Raw genomic sequence first — 19,563 nt, 5'->3', positions numbered from 1 at the left:
TACCTAAACTGGCGCCAGCCGAGTGGCTGCAATAATTTTTGCATGTTTCTTTATCTTCTGACTAGTTTGGGGACTCATCGGGGGCAAAATAAATTCGTTTTGAGCTCAGCGTTCATCAGATGGACGTCTTTGTGTGCTTGGGCGTTCGCAAAAGCCTAGAGGTGCAGACACTAAGAGCACCATGAGACTGTTAGGTAAATAAGTGCAGAATAACAACTCTGCAGAAAGAGATCCGCTGTTAATTATTTGTGCAAACACAGAGGGGTCGTTATACCGTATGAAGTAATAACAGTAGGCACAATCTATTAAATGTTGACTTTATTATTACCTATTATAAGTCACGTCACCACATTGTTGTTTCATACCTATCTCTATTGACAATTAAAGACATAATGAAGCTGTTTTTAATTATTGTATTAAATTTATTAGTCAATTCGTTCTCTCAAACGAATCATTCAATCACCAAACGATCTTTATTATTCCCGCGAGCCACTGTCTTGCAGGTGAGTAGAAATCGATTCACTTGAGCCTCACCTATTCGTATTTTGTGCTCCAGTTCACTTATGGCATATCAGCTCCTTTAATCCTTCCGAGAAGATCAATTAATTTGAGTATGTGTTTGCAAGTAAATTATGACTTGCCTTACAACATCACAAATTTTCAACCGAAAATTATTCAAGCTAAAGCCAGCGGAGACTTCGACCTGAACCGGGAGATGTTTTATAAATATATAATTCGTTTTTTAAACAGGTAATAACAAAAGTTTTAATAACAAATAGAGAGGATTTGTTTTCAGTTTTGGATTAAATGGTGAACAGTGTTTGTATCGTTTAATATGCGAGATTTCTGAATATCCGATGCATTTAGAACACGCTGAGAACCTTCTGGAAAAAATCGTACATTTTGTGTTCACGTAAGTACTTATTAGAGTCGTTTTGATTCGAAATTACGACAGAATTTTTTCAGGCCGTCTCTCGAAGAACCCGCCAGTAATTCGTCGGAAAATTTCAGCAGCAGGTTGCTGCAAGCTGAAAATTTAGGTCGAGATAGTGGACAATGCGATAAACAATATTCAAAATGTTTTATATCTCTAGTTAGTCTATTTACTTCAAAATACATAATTTAAAATTTAAAATGGTGGATTGGTGCCGTCCGTATTTAGGGACTTTGTGTTTGATTTTTTAGTAACCGATCTGTCATCTCAAACACTTTCAATATACGGTTTTTGTATGGAAAAAATCAGACAAATACCCGAAGAAATGCGAAATTAACACAAAAATCAATCAAAACAACCAGCAATTGATGAAACAATGGGCACAGTTTATGCGAAAGTGATCCGACCAAAAATTCAATCATTTCTAAATTTAAACTAACCTCATTTTAGTCGGAAGAACACTCGTCGATTCTGCCTTCGATTACACAAGAGCCAATCCGTTCGGAGCCCCAGCAACAATCAGACTCGAGAGAAATTTATTTAGATGGCGTTAAAGTAAAATTCGCCGGTTTTGGTCAAATTCTTGTATTCTAACCTAAAATTGCAGGCGCGTGTTGATAAAATTCACGTGGACGGCTTGGCACGGACCAAAGACGACATAATCGAGGATTGCATTCGAGACTTGTTCAAAGCGACTGACTTCCAAGATGTACTTCTTAAGGCGCACCGGGTATTTACCAACGACATAACCTCACAATTTTACGACCGGTGGGTTTCAGGCGCGTCTCAAACTCGACGAGTTGGGCTGTTTTAAGAGCATCGCGGTTTTTATAGACACGAGTAAAGGGACAGGGGCGAGTCCTGACGGGCTCGAAGTGACTTTCAATGTCACCGAATTTAAGAGGATAACGGGAGGGGTCACCACGCAAGTGGGTAACAATGAAGGCGCGCTTCTCATCGGTATGAAAGCTCCGAATTTGTTCGGGCGCGGGGAGAGAGTCCAAGTAGAGTACAGTCACGGTTCAAAACGGACCACTAATTTCAATTTGGCCTTTGTTAAGCCCATGAGGGGCAAATATAGACCAATGTAAGTAACGCTCGTTGCCTAAGAGTGTGTCTCAAGGTGTACAAATTGCAGATTTACCACCAGCGTGTTCCAGTCTAATTCCGAATGGCCAGTTTCTGGTTATAAAGAACTAGACAGAGGTCTACTGTTAGATTTTGGCTTTCATTCAACACCTCTGGTACTGTTTTTGTTGACGTTTGACCAGTTCTTGAGTCGCAGTTTTTCAGATCAAACATAACCTCCAATGGGAGGCGACAATTCGCGATTTGGCCGTATTGAGCAGGAACACTTCTTTTGAAGTGCGGGAACAAGCAGGACTCAGTCTCAAATCGTCGCTTAAACACATCATATCAATTGATTTGCGAGATGACGTCATTTTTCCTACACTCGGCAGTCTTCTGCAGCTAACTTCAGAAGCTGCAGGACTGGGCGGTGACGTCGGCTTTTTAAAGAACGAATTTTTCGTTCAAGGCAACTACTCCATAGCGGAAGATTTTGTAAGTTGTTGGGTGATTCGCGAAACGCGCAAATTGACAGTTTTTAGGTTTTGCAAGGTACTCTCTCTGGAGGTTACATGCGCGGGTTGAGCAACGACATGAAGATAGGCATGTCCGACACGTATTACCTAGGTGGTCCTTTGTCCTTGAGGGGGTTCCAGATGCGCGGTGTGGGTCCTCATTCTGAGGGCGACGCTCTGGGGTCTTTAGCTTATTGGGCTTCAGGTCTGCACCTCTTCACCCCTCTCCCGTTCAGACCCGGAAGAGGGGGCTTCGGTGACTTGTTCAAAACACATCTTTTTATCACTGCTGGAAACGTAGGAGACTTCAGATTAGGTCAGTTGAGGATTATGCAATTTCGGAAAGTACTTAGGTGTGATTGTAGGGGAACATAATTTGATGGAAGCTCTAGCAGCCAACGTTAGAATATCGTACGGGCTAGGACTAGCTCTGAGACTGGGAAACATGGCAAGGGTCGAAGTGAATTATTGTTTCCCCTACATGTACGAAAAGGGCGATCAAGTGCATCCCGGAATCCAGTTTGGAATCGGCGTCCAATTTGTATGAAATTGAGATAATATAGTCGCATTTAACGAGAAATTTATTAAAGACATGTGTACACGACGTTATTAATAAAGTTTGCTAAAAATGAGAGTTGCGGTGGTATTGGTTATTTTTAGTAACTTTGCGGGCGCCACGTTGGTAGTGGTGAAAAGAAGACTCGTCTGTGTTGAACGCACGAAGTGTATATGTCATATGCTACAGAGTAAAGGCGAAATATTTAAGTTTTGAGTGGTTTTTCAAAACTATTTTTTAAATGAATGTTAACCAAAGTTCACAATGATAATCGAACAACCCGAAGCTTTCAAGACATGGCTAACGGCCGTATTGAAGCCGATGTAAGTTGACCCCATATTTTGCATGTTATTAACGTTACATTAATCGCCTGGTAATTAATCATATGTTCGTGAGTAATGTCTGGACCCATTAGGCGAGCATGTCCAGTTTTAAAATAATTGCGGACGCTTCTAGTAAATTTGCGTTACATAACCTCACTTTCACTGTAATGGCGTATGTCAGCCGTTTATGATTTTACGATTATTTTTGCGAAGGTGCGACGCAGATCCTGCTGCACTGGCAAAGTATGTTCTGGCATTGATCAAAAAAGATAAATCTGAAGAGGAACTTCACAAGATAATGGTCGGTCAGTTGGAAGTTTTCTTAGAAAATGGTTTGTACAAACACAGTTGGTTTGCGATGGTGTAAACTAATATTTGATTTGTAGAGACTGAATCTTTCGTAAATTTAGTGTTACGTACTCTCGAAACGCAGGATTACATAACAACTCCAGTTATACCAAACACAAATCCTCCAAATCCAATCATGATGAAATCTACCAAAGAAACAAAACCAATTGTCCACCCGAGCGAACTTCCCAACCTTAGCGAGGCTGTCAACGGCTCGAACACGGCTCGCAAAGAGCACGAATCGAAGCGCGACAGAGAAATCCGAAAGACCGACAACGTGGTGAGTTATTTTGTTGTTTTTGTTTCGTGATTTGAGCGGAATTTTGGTAGGAAAAGGAGGAGAAGCCCCGCTTGCGCTCCCGCCACCGCTCGTCCTCGCGGAACCGGTCGCGGTCCCGCTCGTGGGACCGCTCGAAGCGCTCCAAGTCCCGCGAGCGCGAGCAGCACAGACTTGACCGAGAGAAACGCGACCGTCCCCGCGCTTGGCGCAACAAGTCGCCGCCGCGTCGCTTCGACCGGCGTCGCTCGCGCACCCCGTCGCCCTCGAGAGGACGCTCGCGGTCCCGCAGCCCCAAGCACCCCCACCGCGGCAGGTATCGCAACAGGACCCCGCCCAGGAGCGCCAGCCGCAGCAGGTCCAGGTCGGCGGAGAAGCCGCGCAAGGACGGCTTCAAAGACAAGGACGCCAAGGAGGGACACTCGAGGCCGGGGACTCCGACGCAAGACTCCAACCACGGCGACATGGACTTGCGTCTGACCAACAGCACGCAGAGCATACAGAGCGTGGTGGTGCAGCAGAACTCGAAGAGGCGATGCAGGGATTTCGACGAGAAGGGCTACTGCATGAGGGGCGAGATGTGTCCGTTCGATCACGGGGTCGATCCGGTGGTCTTGGAGGATTCGGCACTGAGCAGCGTCCTCACCTACAACCCCAACAGCGCGCCCGCGGATGTGCCCCCGATTGGGGCGCCGATCTTGAACACGACGGGGCATCCCATGATGGGGCCCAGGGGGATACCGCCGGAGTACAATCCGCAAGCGCCGCAGATGTGGAACAGGCCGGGGTTCAGGGGGCCCAGGCCCATGGGCATCCCGAGGGTGAGTGGACGATTTCAAATATTCTACCAAATCCAATGGTCCCTAAAATTTTTTATAAGATGTGGACTGTCAAACTCAAGGTCGCGCCTAGCGCCTTTAGTTACTTTTCCTGGTAGTGCCAACTTAACAACAAGTCCCCAATCAACAGCTATGACGTTTCGGCAATAATTATTACATCTTTTAAAAAATAGATTCGTTTTTCTTTACTGTTGAAGTAGTTCAAAGTGAATTTTGCTTTAGGGCCCCATGATGGGCACCTTCCCCGCCCAGCCGAACATGCAGCGCGAGCTGATTCCCGTTCCCGTGATGGACAACAAGCAGCCGGAGCCATACCCCCCGGTCGGTTTCCGCCAGCAGTCGAACTACGCTGGTAATAACGCCGGTGACCACGACGCACCGTTCAAAAAGAAAAGTTTCGATTTTAATCGTCTAGGTCCGAGATCGAAAAATCCGGCCAACTGTTCGTTGGAACTGAAAAAGATCCCCCAAGGCTTAAACAGCATCACTCATTTAAATAATCACTTTTCGAAGTTCGGCAAAACTGTCAACATACAGGTGAATTACGAGGGTGATCCGGAAGCGGCGATCGTCACGTTTTCTAGTCACGCCGAGGCGAACGCCGCCTATCGGAGCACAGAGGCGGTACTCAACAACAGGTTCATCAAAGTGTTTTGGCACAACGGCAACAACGAAGGTAAGTTTTGTTTTGTTTGTGTCGGTTCAGGTGGGGTTAATGTGTGTATTGTGTGTTCTACAAAAGGTAAACAGGAGAATGTTCCTCCTCGTTCGGTTAAAGATCGTCTTGGGGTGCCGACAATAGTACCGCCAAATACTAACAAAGTCCTGAATTTAGTTCAACCGAGGGCGGATAATGTGACTGAAGGGGGCGGCGAGGCTCAAGAGAAGAACAAGCCGGTAGTAAATAAGGAAGAGAACAAGGCTCAAGCCGCCGCCGCTATCAAGAAAAACCAAGAACTGCTCGCCGCCAAAGAGAAACTCAAGAAGAATCAAGACGAGCAGAGGAAGGAAGTGTTGAAAATCAAAAACAACCTGAGGAAGCGGAAACAGGAACTGCTCGAGAAGCAGCTGTCCCAGCAGAAAATCCTGATCGAAAAGATGGAAAAGCGTAAGTTTGAATCAAAATCGAATTTTTCGGAGGAAAATGTGTTTGTGTGCAGTGCCGCCAGGTCCGCAACGCGACCTCATCATGGAGACCATCAAGAAGACGCAAGAATCTATCGAGGGCATCAAGAAGGACCTGCTCCAGTCGGTCCTCACCGCCAAGACCACCCCCCAAAAGAAAGCAAAAGAGGACGTCCAGAGAGAAATGCTGGACGCCGAGCTGGACCTGATTACCAAACAACAGGAAGGCGCCGACACCTCGGAAATACAAAAGAAGTTGTTCGAGTTGAAGGCGCGAGCGGCCATGACCAGAGGCCGCGGTCGGGGCAGGAGGTACAGCCAAGTCAGCAGACACCTCTTGAGCAAGAACAATCTGATCGACAACGGAGGTAGGTTGCGTCGAGTTTGACCCGTCATGTTTTTCTCCATCGCGTCTTTCAGGTCTGAAGGGGAACGTCAAAAGTGTCAACAAAGCGTCGTTCCAGAAGCACACCGTCGACCACAGACCCACCAGGCTCCTGGTCTCGGGGTACGAAGCAGACGAGCAAGAAAGCGTCTTGAATCACTTCCAGGTGAGAGTTTGTCAGCCCATCAGTGAATGTCTGATTTGTTGTGTTGTAGTTGTTCGGCGAGATCGCCGACTACATCGTGGATTCGACATTGCCGAGTATCACTCTGAACTACAAGACGCGCAAGGAAGCAGAGATGGCGCTGTTGAAAGGCAAACATTTCCAAGTAAGACGCGTTGTTTTGTTGCGATCGTGTCAATAAAATTGTACGTTTCAGGATCGCACTTTGTCCATCACGTGGTGCAGCGTAGTGGCTTTGAATAATCAGATGACATCGTCGCGCGCAGCGACACGAAAGGTGTTGATGTCCGAGTCCGAAGAGGACAGATTGATCGAGCAGAATCTACCAGAAGGAGAGGAAGACGTAAGTTGGCGTGTTGTGCGAGAGCGACGACAGTTCACGGGTGTGTTACAGTTGGGTCCTGAAATATCTGAAGAAGCGCTGCTTCAAGACGACGAAGAAGAGGAGGAAGAGAGCGAGGATCGATCCTGGAGGCGATAGTTTCGATTTTCTCAGTTCGACAGTTTGACCCCCCGGTGGCCATATTAGTTTGTTTCATCACTCGTCACGACTAAGTTGGAAATTGTACGATTTCTTTTCGATTTTTGTCCCGATTGTTTTTTTGGAGGTTTGCTTGCTTGTAAAAAAATTTATGGTATATAACTGTATAGCGGTAATTTTCTAATCTTATTTTTGCTTTTTAATGTAAGCTATTAATTTGTTTTCATCTTGGGAATTCACGTTTACGAAAACAAATTTTTAGTGGTCTGTTTGTTTATATTATAAGACGTTATGAATAAGAAAAAAAAGATGCCCCCCTAAAAAATAATCTAAAGAAAAAATATATATTAAAATAAAGAATAGAAACAATTTTAGAAAAACATAAAACGAGAAAAGATGTTGATGTATTTGTATATTTTATTATATTTACATAACAAGTTCGGGGGCATCAAAAAAATTACATTTTTCATACAAAAAAAGACGCATTTGACGAGATGTCACAAGGGATTATGGGTAAGTGGACTCAACTCGAGCGCCATCTTGACAGGCGAGGTAAGTGCGGCGCAAGCGCCATTTTGTCGGCAATCAGATAAGAAATGCCACATAAAGATCAGCTGACGTAAATATTTATCATTTCGATACCTGTTTATCGGTGACTCCCCGCTCTGTGATCAACCGAGATGGCCTGGACCAATTATCAAATTCTCTTAGCTCTTGTTATGGTAATAACAGGCAGCATCAACACTCTGAGTACCAAGTAAGTTTTAGGTTATGTCGACTTTGTTCTGATAAAATTGTGTAGATGGGCGGATGAAATCGAATCGGCGGGCAGGGATGGAGACGTGCACGTCTTCGACCACCCCTTCTTCCAAGCCTCCTGCATGTTCATCGGCGAGATGCTGTGCCTGGTCGTCTTCAAGATCCTCTACAAAGTGTACAGTTTGCGCGCCGTAAGTTCATTCAACTCGCATCAATCGCTTTCTCACGCCTGTCTAGGACGGCTCCGAGGACGTGAAGGAGTTGACGCGGGGCAACCGCAACTTCAGCCCCTTCGTCCTGTTGCTGCCGGCGATGTGCGACATGACGGCCACCTCCATCATGTACATCGGTCTAAACTTGACCTACGCCTCTAGCTTTCAGATGTTTAGAGGTACGCTTGTCCGCCGGTCTTGTCAAAAATGTATCATTTGTGCCCCCCAGGGTCTGTCATCATTTTCGTCGGCCTGCTCAGCGTCGGTTTTCTCGAGAGACTGCTGAAGAAGCGCGAGTGGTTTGGGATTTTGTTGGTGATTATTGGGTTGGCGGTCGTGGGGGTGGCTGATTTTTTGGCCAAAGACACCAACACCGAGAACCACGGCCGCAACGATATTATCACCGGTGATCTCTTGATCGTGATCGCTCAGGTCATCACCGCGATTCAGATGGTTGTTGAAGAGAAATTCGTCACGGGGTTGGATATTCCGCCGTTGCAGGCGATCGGGTGGGAGGGAGTTTTCGGTTTCGTCGTTTTGGGGTTGTTGCAGATTCCGTTCTATTTCATCAAGGCGGGACCCCCGTTTACCAGCAATCCGCATGGCTCGCTGGAAGATGCAATTGATGCTTTGTTACAGATAGGGCACAGTTGGCAGTTGGTGATGGCCATTTTAGGTGAGCACGATTTGTTTTGGAATATCGACGGAATTTTAAAATTCGGTAATTTTTATTGTGTCATTGTTTTTGTCCAGTGGTATTTGAATTAAAAAAATAAAAAACGTAGACGGTCAGTGCCATTGAAAAATGATATCTTAGTCATAAGGAGTGGATAAATAAACAAAAATCGTGTAGATTTGCATCGGTAATAACTAATAACAGATAAGATTAGATTAAAATTACATTAAAACAGATGGTGCGATTATGGTCAGATTTTCCAAGTACTTTTTTGATTATATTTTTTTGAGCACTTAGAGAAAAAGTACATGATTCAATCACACGAATGATAGAAATTACGCTTTTTGCGAGCAAGAACTGGTCGGCTGTTAACGATGTCGTTGGTGTTAAAATAATCGCACTAAGGAACGATCTTTTGTATTCGATTTGTAAGATAAATCTTCAACACTGTTTTCGTTATCGCGCTACGTAAATATGTTTCTAATTTTGTCCATGTTTTGGATCAAATAGATTGTTATTATTGTAACAAAATTTGGGAGACAATTTGAAATTTAATTTTCAATGAAATGACATTGCTCCATGGATACCAACCCAATGTCATTAAAATAAAAGTCACTAGATAATTATTTTATATTTTAATTTAAAAAAAATAAATTAATGAAGGCGAAATAGACAAAAATAGCATGTTACACTCGTTTCACAAGACATTTATAACAACTCTTTATAAAACTGTCAGACAAATAGCGTTATATATCCGTTTCTCTCTATCAGAAATTGATGATTTATTGAAATTTGAAAAAGCAAGAAGTCAGTCCTCTCGACGAAAATGTCAACGACTGTTGTGTTGTTGACACCACAATAAAAACATAAATCTTTGACCTTAAAATCTCTGCGATTTCTTTTTATCTCGTGCACTCGAACGATTTACATAACCTAATTTGAGCGGAAATTTTTTTGCTGCATACCACATAACTTCCATATTATTCCCTTTCAGACTACTGTTCGCAGCCACTTCTTTTATATTTCAACGTCACGTTTTTGTCTCTTCATTTCGTTTGAATCTTTTACGCATTTATATTATTTCTTTCTTCTGAGACACCGGATGTGTCAGGTGGTCAACGAAAACATTGACATTTCTGAAAAATATTTGTCCGGTTTTTCCAGTCTTCCAGAACAGAACAAATAAAAATTGTTTGTTTAGGTACGATTATCTCCATCGCTTTCTTCAACTTCGCGGGTATAAGCGTCACCAAAGAGATTTCCGCAACCACCAGAATGGTTCTGGACAGCGTCCGAACCATTATAATCTGGATCGTAAGCTTGATGTTCATGGGACAGAAATTCCACTGGCTCCAGGTACACATCGTCGCGTTTCTACCACTCTCACAGACTACTAAACGCGATTTTTAGCTCTTAGGTTTCGTCTCTTTGCTCTACGGAATGTGCCTTTACAACGGTATAACTTGCACCTTCCTCTTTGTAAAAATTCGAGCTGCCTTCGTACGCTTGAGGTACAGAAACGTGGAGGAAGACAGCATGATCGAAAATCGAACGGCCGACCTACCAGACGATTCGACCCCAGCTTGAATTTTCCATTTTTCAAATTGTTTCGAAACGATAAGACTAACTATGTGAAGAGAATTGGGAATAAAATAAGTTACTTGTTTGTAGCAAATTTATTTAAAACGATATTTTGTATTGTAGGATATTTTTAATAAAAAAACATTTATTGCTGTTGTGGTTTGGTGTTTTCGTTGGAGATTACCACTCGAGCACTCCCGGAATGTACTTCTCGATTAGTTTCTCGTAGTAGGGCCAGAGGGCTTCGATGTCCGGGATGTCGGTACTCTTTGTGTACAAATCGTAGCCGCTGCAAGAAGTGTTTAAGTAAATACAAACAACTTGAGTTAATATCTCACTTGAATTTCAACACCCATTTTCTGATTTCTTCTTCGTCATTTTTGGTGGTCAAGTGGCTGTAGTTGTTGCCCGAATGCCAAGGATAGAAGCTGTGGAATCGGATCATCCACAGTGCCTGCTTGGGTAGAGTTGTTTTGTTGTGAACGAGAAATCGGTAAAGGTACTCGTCGTGCCCCCAAGACAAGGTCAGGTTTTCCAGACCACAGTTGGGCTTGTACATTCCAAACTTGGTGCTAAGAATCGCAAAAAAATTACTTTCGTGTTGTTTTGTTTTGTAGCGGTTTACTTGTATTTTGGGTTTTTGCCGTCCACGTTGTCCACAAAAGAAGTGTCTCTGTAGACGACGTCTTCGCCCCAGTCGCAACCGACGACGAACGTGTCGCCCACAACTGCCCATTGGGGCTCTCCGTAGAAGGCCATGACCTTGCCCACATCGTGGATCAAGCCTGTCAGATGGAACCAGTCCAGGTCTGGATAATCTACTCGGATTCTTTCGGCCGTCTGGAAAGCGTGGACGATGTTGGGTAGGTCCACGTCTGGGTCGCTTTCGTCCACCAGATCGTTCAGGCGAATTAAAGCGTCTTTAATGGTCGACTTGAAATGGTTGAATTTCGTCCACGTTTTTATCTTATCTAGAATAAAAAAAGGTGTTAAAAGCAGGGGGTTCAACCATGATTTGTACCCGCAAAAATGACACCTCTAGCCCTAATAATTAGGACTTGCACTGTGTGCAATTAAATAAATACAACATTGCTGTTTTTTTGTGACAATTGCTTTGCTAATACATAATATTATTTATAAAATAAACCATATAAGATAAAAAATTGATCAGACGGCCAGTGATGTTAATTTTGTCATGTTGGATGTTGGTTACACTGACGCTGAAAATTTGACATTTCAAAGTATAAAAATGGTGTAATTATGGACGAATTAATCATTTTTTGTTTGTGTTACTGACAAGGACAGGTGGTCAAATAATCAATGTGTTATTTCAAAAGATACGTGAACAGGTAATTGTTTTTATTTTGCTTCAAAAATTATCTTTTAATTGTTAAAAGTTAAAGTATTACCATTTAAAGAGGAAAGTGAATCATTGCTCATCAATGGATTCAGGATTAAATATATGAATTACCATCTCCATTTATTTATTTATTTATTTATTTATTTGTTTAGTGTACTTTTTAGAATAATTTAGTTTCCTGCTTTTTAAATTCACATGAGAAATAACTTTGCCATGATGGTGTTCGTGTTTTCTTATGTTACAGCCTCTACATCGCGAGTCTTAATTTGAAAGTATTTTTTGAAGGCATATACGCTGATATTTACAGATACCTACGGCAAGTTGTTAAAACAGAAATGACTTTTTTAATATTCAATTAATTTGTTGCTGCTGTGTTTGTGCCTACATCAAAGGAAAAAGTTTGTTTTGTTTTTTTTTCAAGAAGAGTTTGTTACAAATATACATATTTTTTAAGCTTACGCATTTATTTAAACGCACCTAAAAACCCTCCGTTTCCTCCTACTCAGTTATGTTCTGCCCTTAGGACAAAAATGAAGCATGTTTATATCGTTTTTTTTTAATTTCACCTCACAGTAGGCGTTGAAGAGTCGATTGTGAACGCACTATACAGATCACGAATCAGCTGTCTTACGTTTTAGGCGAGTGGTGCGTTCACAATCGACTCTTCAACGCCTACTACGAGGTGAAATTAAAAAAAAACCGCTATAATAACAATGATAGTTTATTTAGTGTTTAAATATACGAAATAATTTACACACGTTAAGAATGAGGTATGAGGTGGGAATTTCATGCAGAGAAGAGTGTAAGTTGTTACAAGAATGTGTAAAAAAAAAGAAGGTGGTGCGTGAGGAAACTGAGAGAGATATTCAGATATTACAGCAGGACATGCCACGCAAGTGTGGAAATTGAGATGTAGAGGTAGGGAGGGATGACAAAGAATCAAAGAGAAACAGAAATGAACAGTTGCAGGAGATGAGAGAAATAATTAGGAATTCCGGTACAACGGAGGGTATAAAATCATATACAATAGCATACCGGGATACCTAAAGGGTCAGTAAGGAAGGGTGATTATGCCAGGTACTGACGCGGAAATGAAATGCAAGGGAAGAAATTTTGGACGGATCATGAGGAGAGAGTTCGCAGAATGTGTGGAAAGAGTGGAGCCGCAAGAGGAAGAGGGATCAGAGAAAGAGTTGCTGAATGAAAAAAGGGTAGATTTGGAATGGATGAGGTGTGCAAATGAGAAAAGAAAAATTCGTTTTTAATGTATAGAATATAATTATGTAGTATGTTTACGAATTTGTACAAACCGATGCACAATCCTGATGGGAAACATAAAGTACAAAGTGATCAAAAAGAAAACAAATCAGAGCAGGCGTGGCAAATATCGGGTTAATGTCGCAGCGAAATCCTATTGAAATAAGCGCTCAATGCATGAGCGTAGACAATTGGTGGTGTCAAACGCTGCTTTATAATAAATCAAGCAAGAGCAACATTTTACATTCGTAAGAATCGGTAATTTATCAGCTTTATTGCCAAACGCAGCGCCACTGGTAAGCAGATTTTTCGGTGAAATGTCAAAGGAACGTCAGTTTTAAAGCAACGGTGTTGATGTTAACCTTGAAAAAAAGTTTTCGATTTCGGTAAAGTTTACGGACGTTTCCTGTAGTTGTAAATTGTAAGCAACAATTATCCCAGAGTAAGTGGTAAAATGATTTTTACTATTGAAGATAAAGCATTAATAATTAATTAATTAATAATAGATTTCTTTGAGGAGTAGGCAACCAATAAAACGACTGTGTATGGCAAGTATACATATGTGTACGATTAAGCTAAGAGAGACGTGTCGATAAAACAAAAGATGACTCTTAATTTGTTTTCTTGTTGATCACTCTGTACTATCTATCAAGTAAAAATTAGAATATAGCATAATTACATCTATGATTAAAATAGTAGAATAATATCCATTCATTAAAAGTGAGATAAAAAAAAATTAGGTACTTATTTTGGTCACTGTTTTACAGCAATATCTGCCGTAAGATTTGTTATAAAACGTGTCCCAGAAATAAATTATACTAAGGGCCAGTTTATAGAAAGAGAATTAAATATTTAATTCGAATTAAATTTTAATTGGCGATTAACCCATGAATCCGAAACTTCGATTGGTTCAATCTGATCACGTGCTCAGTTAATCTGGCATTTGATTACGATTAACTTAATTTCGCTCCTATAAACTGGCCCTTAGTAATTTAAATCAGTAGCAGAACATTTCTAGAACATTTTTCTGTAGCATTTTTGGAAATCTCACATTTATTTTAGTATTTTATAAATTAAATTTGTTTCGTAATTTGACCCAGTGACATTGACCGTGAAATAATTGTTTTTGTCGAACACATAAACAACAGCTATCGTGTTTTAAACATATTTGTTCTCTGCGTGATTTATTTTTTGACGTATGTCAGTTGACAGTTCAACGCTACCAACATCAATACAGTAAATTTGCCTAATTTGGGGCGTCGTTATTTCTTCAGCATTCATTTTCAAACATCAAACGCGAAAATTTAAAAAACTGACATTTTAAATTAATTTTTTTCACAGCTGGCTAAAATTATGCCACATAAATGTCACCAACCACCACAAAATTCCCTACGTTTAAATTTTTTATTTTTTTATTTATAAAATGGTAGGTATAAAGCGGCATAATAGAAAAAATACTATGAAAGACTCGTTGCAGAAGGTCAGGTGATTCGGTGATTTAGAAGTGATTTTTTTTATCGCCAAATACGAATTGGAAAGTACATTTCTATCAGCATCGTGTTTGAAAAGTTCCGTTTTTGCAACCCGACGATTTACCTCGTCCATTTTTTAATGCTTCTTGTAAAAATAAACGAGCAGCATTAGTTTTATCAGTTGTGTTGACAACTGATTAGGTTGGATTTACCAGAGAAGGGAGTTTCAATATGCATAACACACATATCTGGCCAGACGAAAATCCTCACCCTGTTAGGGACGCAATTTTCACCACCAATTTCGCTAAATGTTTGGCTTGGAATTACAAATGGACGACTTATTGGATTCCACATTACGCCACCACGGCTAAATGGCGAAGCACATTTAAATTTTTAAACGACGTGTTCTTGCAGATAAAAGTTGATGCAAACATGTGGCATTGACATGATGGTGCACCGTATCACAATCCAACGGAAAATTTTCCTGCATGCTGGATAAGACGAAATGGTCTTGTAGTGTAGCCTGTCAGATCGCCAGATCTAAATCCTTGTGACTTCATTTTGTGGGACTTTGGGATATCTAGCCCCAATTGATGCAATTGAAGTTTTACTATTCGCAACAACAGAATATTTCTGGAAAGAAGAATCATTTCATCGCCACCTTCAGTATTATACAGGGTGTTATTGAAAGTTGTACAGATATTTTAACCACGAGCTACTGGCTTCATGTAGAACTCGGAAAAAATATCTAACAAATTCTGTCAAAAAATAAAATGACATTTATTTTTTGAGCTACAATTTTTTTAAATTGCTTTTAGTTTTCTACGTTGTCCAACAACCTCGTAGGTAAAATTTCAGCACATTTTAAAAATACACTCTGTATATCATGTTTTATAAAATGTACGCCAATGCGAAGTAACCTATAGGAAATATGCTTTATAACGAGGAAACCGCATTGGTGTACGTTTTATAAAATATGATATATAGGGTGTATTTTAAAAATGTGCCGAAATTTTACCTACGAGGTTGTTTGACAACGTACAAGACTAAAAGCAATTTAAAAAAATTGTAGCTCAAAGAATAACGAACGCGGTGGACTTTGTGATGATTTTCTAATCTTTATAGATTTTTTTAATAGATTCTGTGGATTTTCACGGTGAGCCCCCAACAATTACAATAATTAAGGAAACATTTTGCAACTGCTTCAGGTGTGGGCGTTTGATTGAAGTCGGCCGCACATCTAGTCTTTGTTGTTGTCATTTGTAGCCTATTGTAATAATCAATAAACAATGACCGTGACACAGTTGGAAATATTTTTTCTGTTTTTTATTGTAACAACACATTCATCAGTTTTCTATTACTAGATACCATTATTTCCATTTCACCCTTCCAGATTTATCATTCAATGTCGCAGCAATTATCTGCCGCATCTAAAGTAACAAAAAAACAAGTGGAAATTTTCTCTCAGTCGTTTTTTCTTCGTCCCTTATCGATATCGGCGAAGCGAAATTTGTGCCAAATATTTCAACAATTTTAACTCAACGACTGAAGGGTTTACGAAAACAAGTAGGTATTTAAACATGTTGTTGCTACTGAAGCATTCCGTTACTAGTTAAAATTAATGTATTTATTTCTGGGACATGTTATACAGGGTGAAATTGAAATGCATCGTAATATGTAAACCCCGGTATCTTTCATAAGTGAATAAATCGAAAATGTGGTTAAACATTTTAAATTCATTCACACTTCAAACATCTTTGGTAGTGTTTTCGTTTTTCTCTAATCGGATTAAGTTGTATTGAAATTATTACCAATAATTATTTACTGACACTGATTATAATATCACGAAAATCTAACCTCTAAACTTTACGTTTGACATTTAACGAAATTCCATTTTACCAACTGCTCATGCGTGCCAACTGCCAACCTACTTCAAAAGTTTCACCCGATGTTGATCACTCAGTAGCAAATCAGTCCATTCATTCTAATTTATTACAACACACTGTCTTTTTTCACTTAAATACGACGCTATTAATTTTGTCGCGTTACTGTCAAATGAATATCGATTGAGTTTACAGGACAATATATCTTGTGTGACGCAACCAAACGAGTAACATACGTTTCATTTTTCAATTCCGAAGCCGATTAATACTTTCATTAAGAGTATTTAACGCTAGAGTTGTTGACAGATTCTTTCCAGTCCTGCCAACGCTGAGAAATGACAAAATCCCACAATGCCCTCTGCTTTAAATATGTACTGTGGCGAGCAATAAATTTTGGTCGTCAATGTCAATTCAAAATTTGGTTAGATTGTCACAGATAAAAAAAAATTCCCTGCTTGATTATGTCAAAAAAATGAGAAAAAAATTACAATTAATGTCATACAACATGATGATAGGTTATGATATTTACGACTGTTTTACAATGGAACATTTTCGATTGCGTCAAAAAACGACCTTGACGATCAAAATTTATTGCTCGCGACTGTACAGTAATGTCGGTAAGAAATTACTCCCTAGAATTTAGGAATATTCGTTACCAAGTTGCCATAAATTTGGTTAGGTTGGAGGCTATGTGGTTTCTGGTGACAAACAAAAGATATCGTAACCTTGTCAAAAATGTAAGGCAACGAATTTCTTGCAACAGTTGCAAATCAATCAATCAATCAGTCAGTTTTGGTTTCGGGCGGCATATTTAGTTGGACTTGCGCAAACAATCTGTCAATTGATTTAGGCATTCAAAAATACCTGTGAAAATTCTAGTTACACAACATGAAAAACGTAATTTCCCTAAAAGTTTGAATCCTAGGGAGTAATTTCTTGTTGGTATTACTGTGGGTATCGGGGACTTTTAATGATTGAGACAAATTTAGTGGGTTGGCACTCCTGAATAATTGGTGCGCCTAGTCATTTGTCTCCTGATTCGCTTTCTAGGTTAAGATTCTAGAAATAAATAATGACAATTTGATTTATTTTGACTTTTGAACTGTCATATTAGAATTTGACGGTCAAGCGTATCAACATAAAATTGTAAATGTGTTGCCAACTGAACAAAAATTATTTCAATCATTAAAAGTCATCCGGTATTTGTAACGGCTTACTACAATCAGAGACTGACTGATTGACTGACTGACTGATTGTTTCTTCTTTCCATTACGATATCTAAGTATTTGGACCAAGTTTATTTCTATCGAATCTGACGTAAAAAGATGTGAAATGACGTCTTTTAATCTCGAAATGACGCAATTTTAACAACATTGCAGAAGTCAAAATACCTTGAACAAATTGTACTGTCTGATGCGTGTGCATTTCCTTGTACGTTCTCCTAACCCTCTCTTTGATGGGATCATTTTCATCAATGGTATAATCACGAAACTGCGCCACCGGCTTTTTGGCAAAACTTGGCTCAGGACGCAGCAGCTCCGAAGGATCTATCACTTTGATCGGCTGACTTTCCTACATCAAAAAATAATTTGCCAGAAGGAATCAACACACAAACTTTTCTCGACTTACAAACGCAACACTCATTTTGCACAATTTTCAAATCTTCTCGAAGCAACCGCACAAAAACAATTGTCCGGATGCTGGCCAAACCTTCTTATTTAAATCCGGCCTTATCATATTCTACGATAACGTTTAATTAAATTACGATTGATGATCCACAAATGTTTTACGACAAATGTGTTAAAGGTCACCTTCGCGATCGAAGAAGATTTGCGACGCATCTATTTATTTTTAGTGAAAATAATAATTGGATTTGGTGTAGATCGAGTCGAGTTTAATTAAAACGGAAGATTTTAACCGATTCTCTGATCACGTACCGAACTTGGGCCTCTCATGTTAATGAGATTTTTGGATTTTTTTCAATTTAGATTAGCCTAAACGATATTTTGTTTAAATAAACATTAATCAATCCGAAATGTAATTACGGTCCTTATCTCGGCGCGATTACAAATTGCTAACCTTAGCTGGTGCCAGGGCGATACGATTAAAACACAATAAATTTTCCAATGTTTTATTACTTTTTAAATCTCTACAAAAATAGAAACTCGCTTTGGACTCCACAAAATAGAAAGTCATCTTCATTAATATTTATTTAAACACACACCATAAATTTATCTTGTTATTTTTGGTATTTGTTAACATATTTTAAATTATTTATTGATTTAGTAGTTTCACTTTTGTGACTCAATTGTGGAAATCTTCCTTGCTCACTTGTTTGACAGACGAAACGTCGTTACTTGTCGGTTTTGCTTCTTTCAAAACTTTTTTCTTGCTGTGTGCTGAAACCAAAACAACTTATTATTGTTAAAAATAATAAAAAAACCACTATCATTCGATCAGTGAAGCTAAGCAATGTCGTACATGACTCAGTGCTTGGATGGGTGGCCTCAAAGCAGTAACAATAATGTGTTTTCTTTTTGTTGCAGAATCGTGAACAGACCTGTCAGGAGTGTGATGGGTCCTTCTGGTTTCTCCACCTTTTCGTCCTTCAGAGATGGCACCACGTGCAGTCCATAGCTGACTTGATAGACAGGCAAGGGAATCACCGTCGACGACACTGGCACCAGATCTGGTGTGAACGCAGCATTAGTTGGGCAATTCTAGTAGAAATGTGTGGGTCGCGTCAAGGTAAATAGAAACTGCGTCGTTTTGTGAGTCGTTTTTGGAAATATTTTTTTTGGGAATTTGTTTGGGGGGATGGTGCTTACCTGGCTCCAGGATTTTGTTTTCGTTGTATTTGTACACGGTGGGTAGGCAGTGCGTTGAACAAATCAGGACGGAGAAGAGCGCGACCACTTTGAGGCACATGGTGCGAAGGAAGAGTAAAAATTGGGGGATAGAAGCGCGTGCACGTTTTGGAAAATGGACAAGAGACGTTTCTACATCTGCACAGTGAATTCGTCGCGTTGGAACGACGCGAAAAATGTTCAAACAAACACAAGGTCGGCTTTTTTCCCAGCGTTTTAGTGAAAGTAAATCAACAACCTACATTTGCAAGAGGTTCATGAAAGTTTTTGCTTGGTTGGTTTTTTCTGGGGGAAATCGAGGGACGGCTGGGATGATCGCGATTCCTGCGCCATAACGGAATCCATTAATTGATATTAAGTCGTATAGGTGATTTGTTTACTTATTCTCGTCATGTTCGTGTCCCTGCCGTGCCATATAAATGATGGTGCACGGTATTGTGTGTCCTCTGCTCATTGGGGAC

At 40.3% G+C, this 19,563-nt stretch overlaps 6 protein-coding genes across 8 annotated transcripts; 4 read left to right on the top strand and 2 right to left on the bottom strand.

The window, feature by feature from the left end:
• Positions 1-95: 95 nt before the first annotated feature.
• LOC138128821 (uncharacterized) lies at positions 96-1,135 on the top strand. The gene is made up of 4 exons (XM_069045026.1): positions 96-503; positions 557-750; positions 797-913; positions 967-1,135. The coding sequence occupies exons 1-4, from the start codon at positions 393-395 to the stop codon at positions 1,124-1,126; spliced, it is 582 nt and encodes a 193-aa protein (XP_068901127.1). The 5' UTR covers positions 96-392; the 3' UTR covers positions 1,127-1,135.
• A 30-nt stretch (positions 1,136-1,165) lies between these two features.
• LOC138128818 (sorting and assembly machinery component 50 homolog B) lies at positions 1,166-3,151 on the top strand. Its single transcript, XM_069045023.1, has 8 exons — positions 1,166-1,331; positions 1,385-1,489; positions 1,542-1,664; positions 1,714-2,021; positions 2,073-2,178; positions 2,228-2,497; positions 2,545-2,833; positions 2,883-3,151. The coding sequence occupies exons 1-8, from the start codon at positions 1,311-1,313 to the stop codon at positions 3,062-3,064; spliced, it is 1,404 nt and encodes a 467-aa protein (XP_068901124.1). The 5' UTR covers positions 1,166-1,310; the 3' UTR covers positions 3,065-3,151.
• Positions 3,152-3,194: 43 nt separating this feature from the next.
• On the top strand, positions 3,195-7,495 carry swm (Zinc finger protein swm). Of its 3 annotated transcripts, XM_069045017.1 has the most exons (12): positions 3,195-3,396; positions 3,610-3,728; positions 3,783-4,024; positions 4,075-4,842; positions 5,083-5,212; positions 5,276-5,536; positions 5,603-5,968; positions 6,021-6,353; positions 6,406-6,536; positions 6,586-6,699; positions 6,751-6,897; positions 6,949-7,495. In XM_069045017.1, exons 1-12 carry the CDS (start codon positions 3,338-3,340, stop codon positions 7,033-7,035), a joined length of 2,757 nt encoding a protein of 918 aa, XP_068901118.1. In that variant the 5' UTR covers positions 3,195-3,337; the 3' UTR covers positions 7,036-7,495. The 3 variants fall into 3 exon arrangements, with proteins under 3 accessions (XP_068901118.1, XP_068901119.1, XP_068901117.1); XM_069045018.1 differs by having other exon boundaries at positions 5,083-5,536; positions 5,696-5,968; XM_069045016.1 differs by having other exon boundaries at positions 5,083-5,536.
• Positions 7,496-7,562: 67 nt separating this feature from the next.
• Tango9 (transport and golgi organization 9) lies at positions 7,563-10,422 on the top strand. The gene is made up of 6 exons (XM_069045024.1): positions 7,563-7,792; positions 7,838-7,985; positions 8,032-8,185; positions 8,236-8,682; positions 9,884-10,038; positions 10,093-10,422. Exons 1-6 carry the CDS (start codon positions 7,716-7,718, stop codon positions 10,267-10,269), a joined length of 1,158 nt encoding a protein of 385 aa, XP_068901125.1. The 5' UTR covers positions 7,563-7,715; the 3' UTR covers positions 10,270-10,422.
• On the bottom strand, positions 10,344-18,024 carry Miox (Myo-inositol oxygenase). Its single transcript, XM_069045025.1, has 5 exons — positions 17,865-18,024; positions 17,627-17,807; positions 10,889-11,234; positions 10,602-10,835; positions 10,344-10,552 (listed from the first exon to the last, which is right to left on the bottom strand). The coding sequence occupies exons 1-5, from the start codon at positions 17,877-17,879 to the stop codon at positions 10,444-10,446; spliced, it is 885 nt and encodes a 294-aa protein (XP_068901126.1). The 5' UTR covers positions 17,880-18,024; the 3' UTR covers positions 10,344-10,443.
• A 328-nt stretch (positions 18,025-18,352) lies between these two features.
• LOC138128823 (uncharacterized) lies at positions 18,353-19,318 on the bottom strand. The gene is made up of 3 exons (XM_069045027.1): positions 19,064-19,318; positions 18,796-18,924; positions 18,353-18,634 (listed from the first exon to the last, which is right to left on the bottom strand). The coding sequence occupies exons 1-3, from the start codon at positions 19,161-19,163 to the stop codon at positions 18,540-18,542; spliced, it is 324 nt and encodes a 107-aa protein (XP_068901128.1). The 5' UTR covers positions 19,164-19,318; the 3' UTR covers positions 18,353-18,539.
• Between the last annotated feature and the right edge of the window lie 245 nt (positions 19,319-19,563).

This window comes from Tenebrio molitor, chromosome 4 (assembly GCF_963966145.1).
Source record: "Tenebrio molitor chromosome 4, icTenMoli1.1, whole genome shotgun sequence".
NCBI classification, from domain to species: Eukaryota; Metazoa; Arthropoda; class Insecta; order Coleoptera; family Tenebrionidae; genus Tenebrio; species Tenebrio molitor.
The sequence above is the reverse complement of the archived record's forward strand: the minus strand, read 5'-3'. Positions and strand labels throughout refer to the sequence as shown.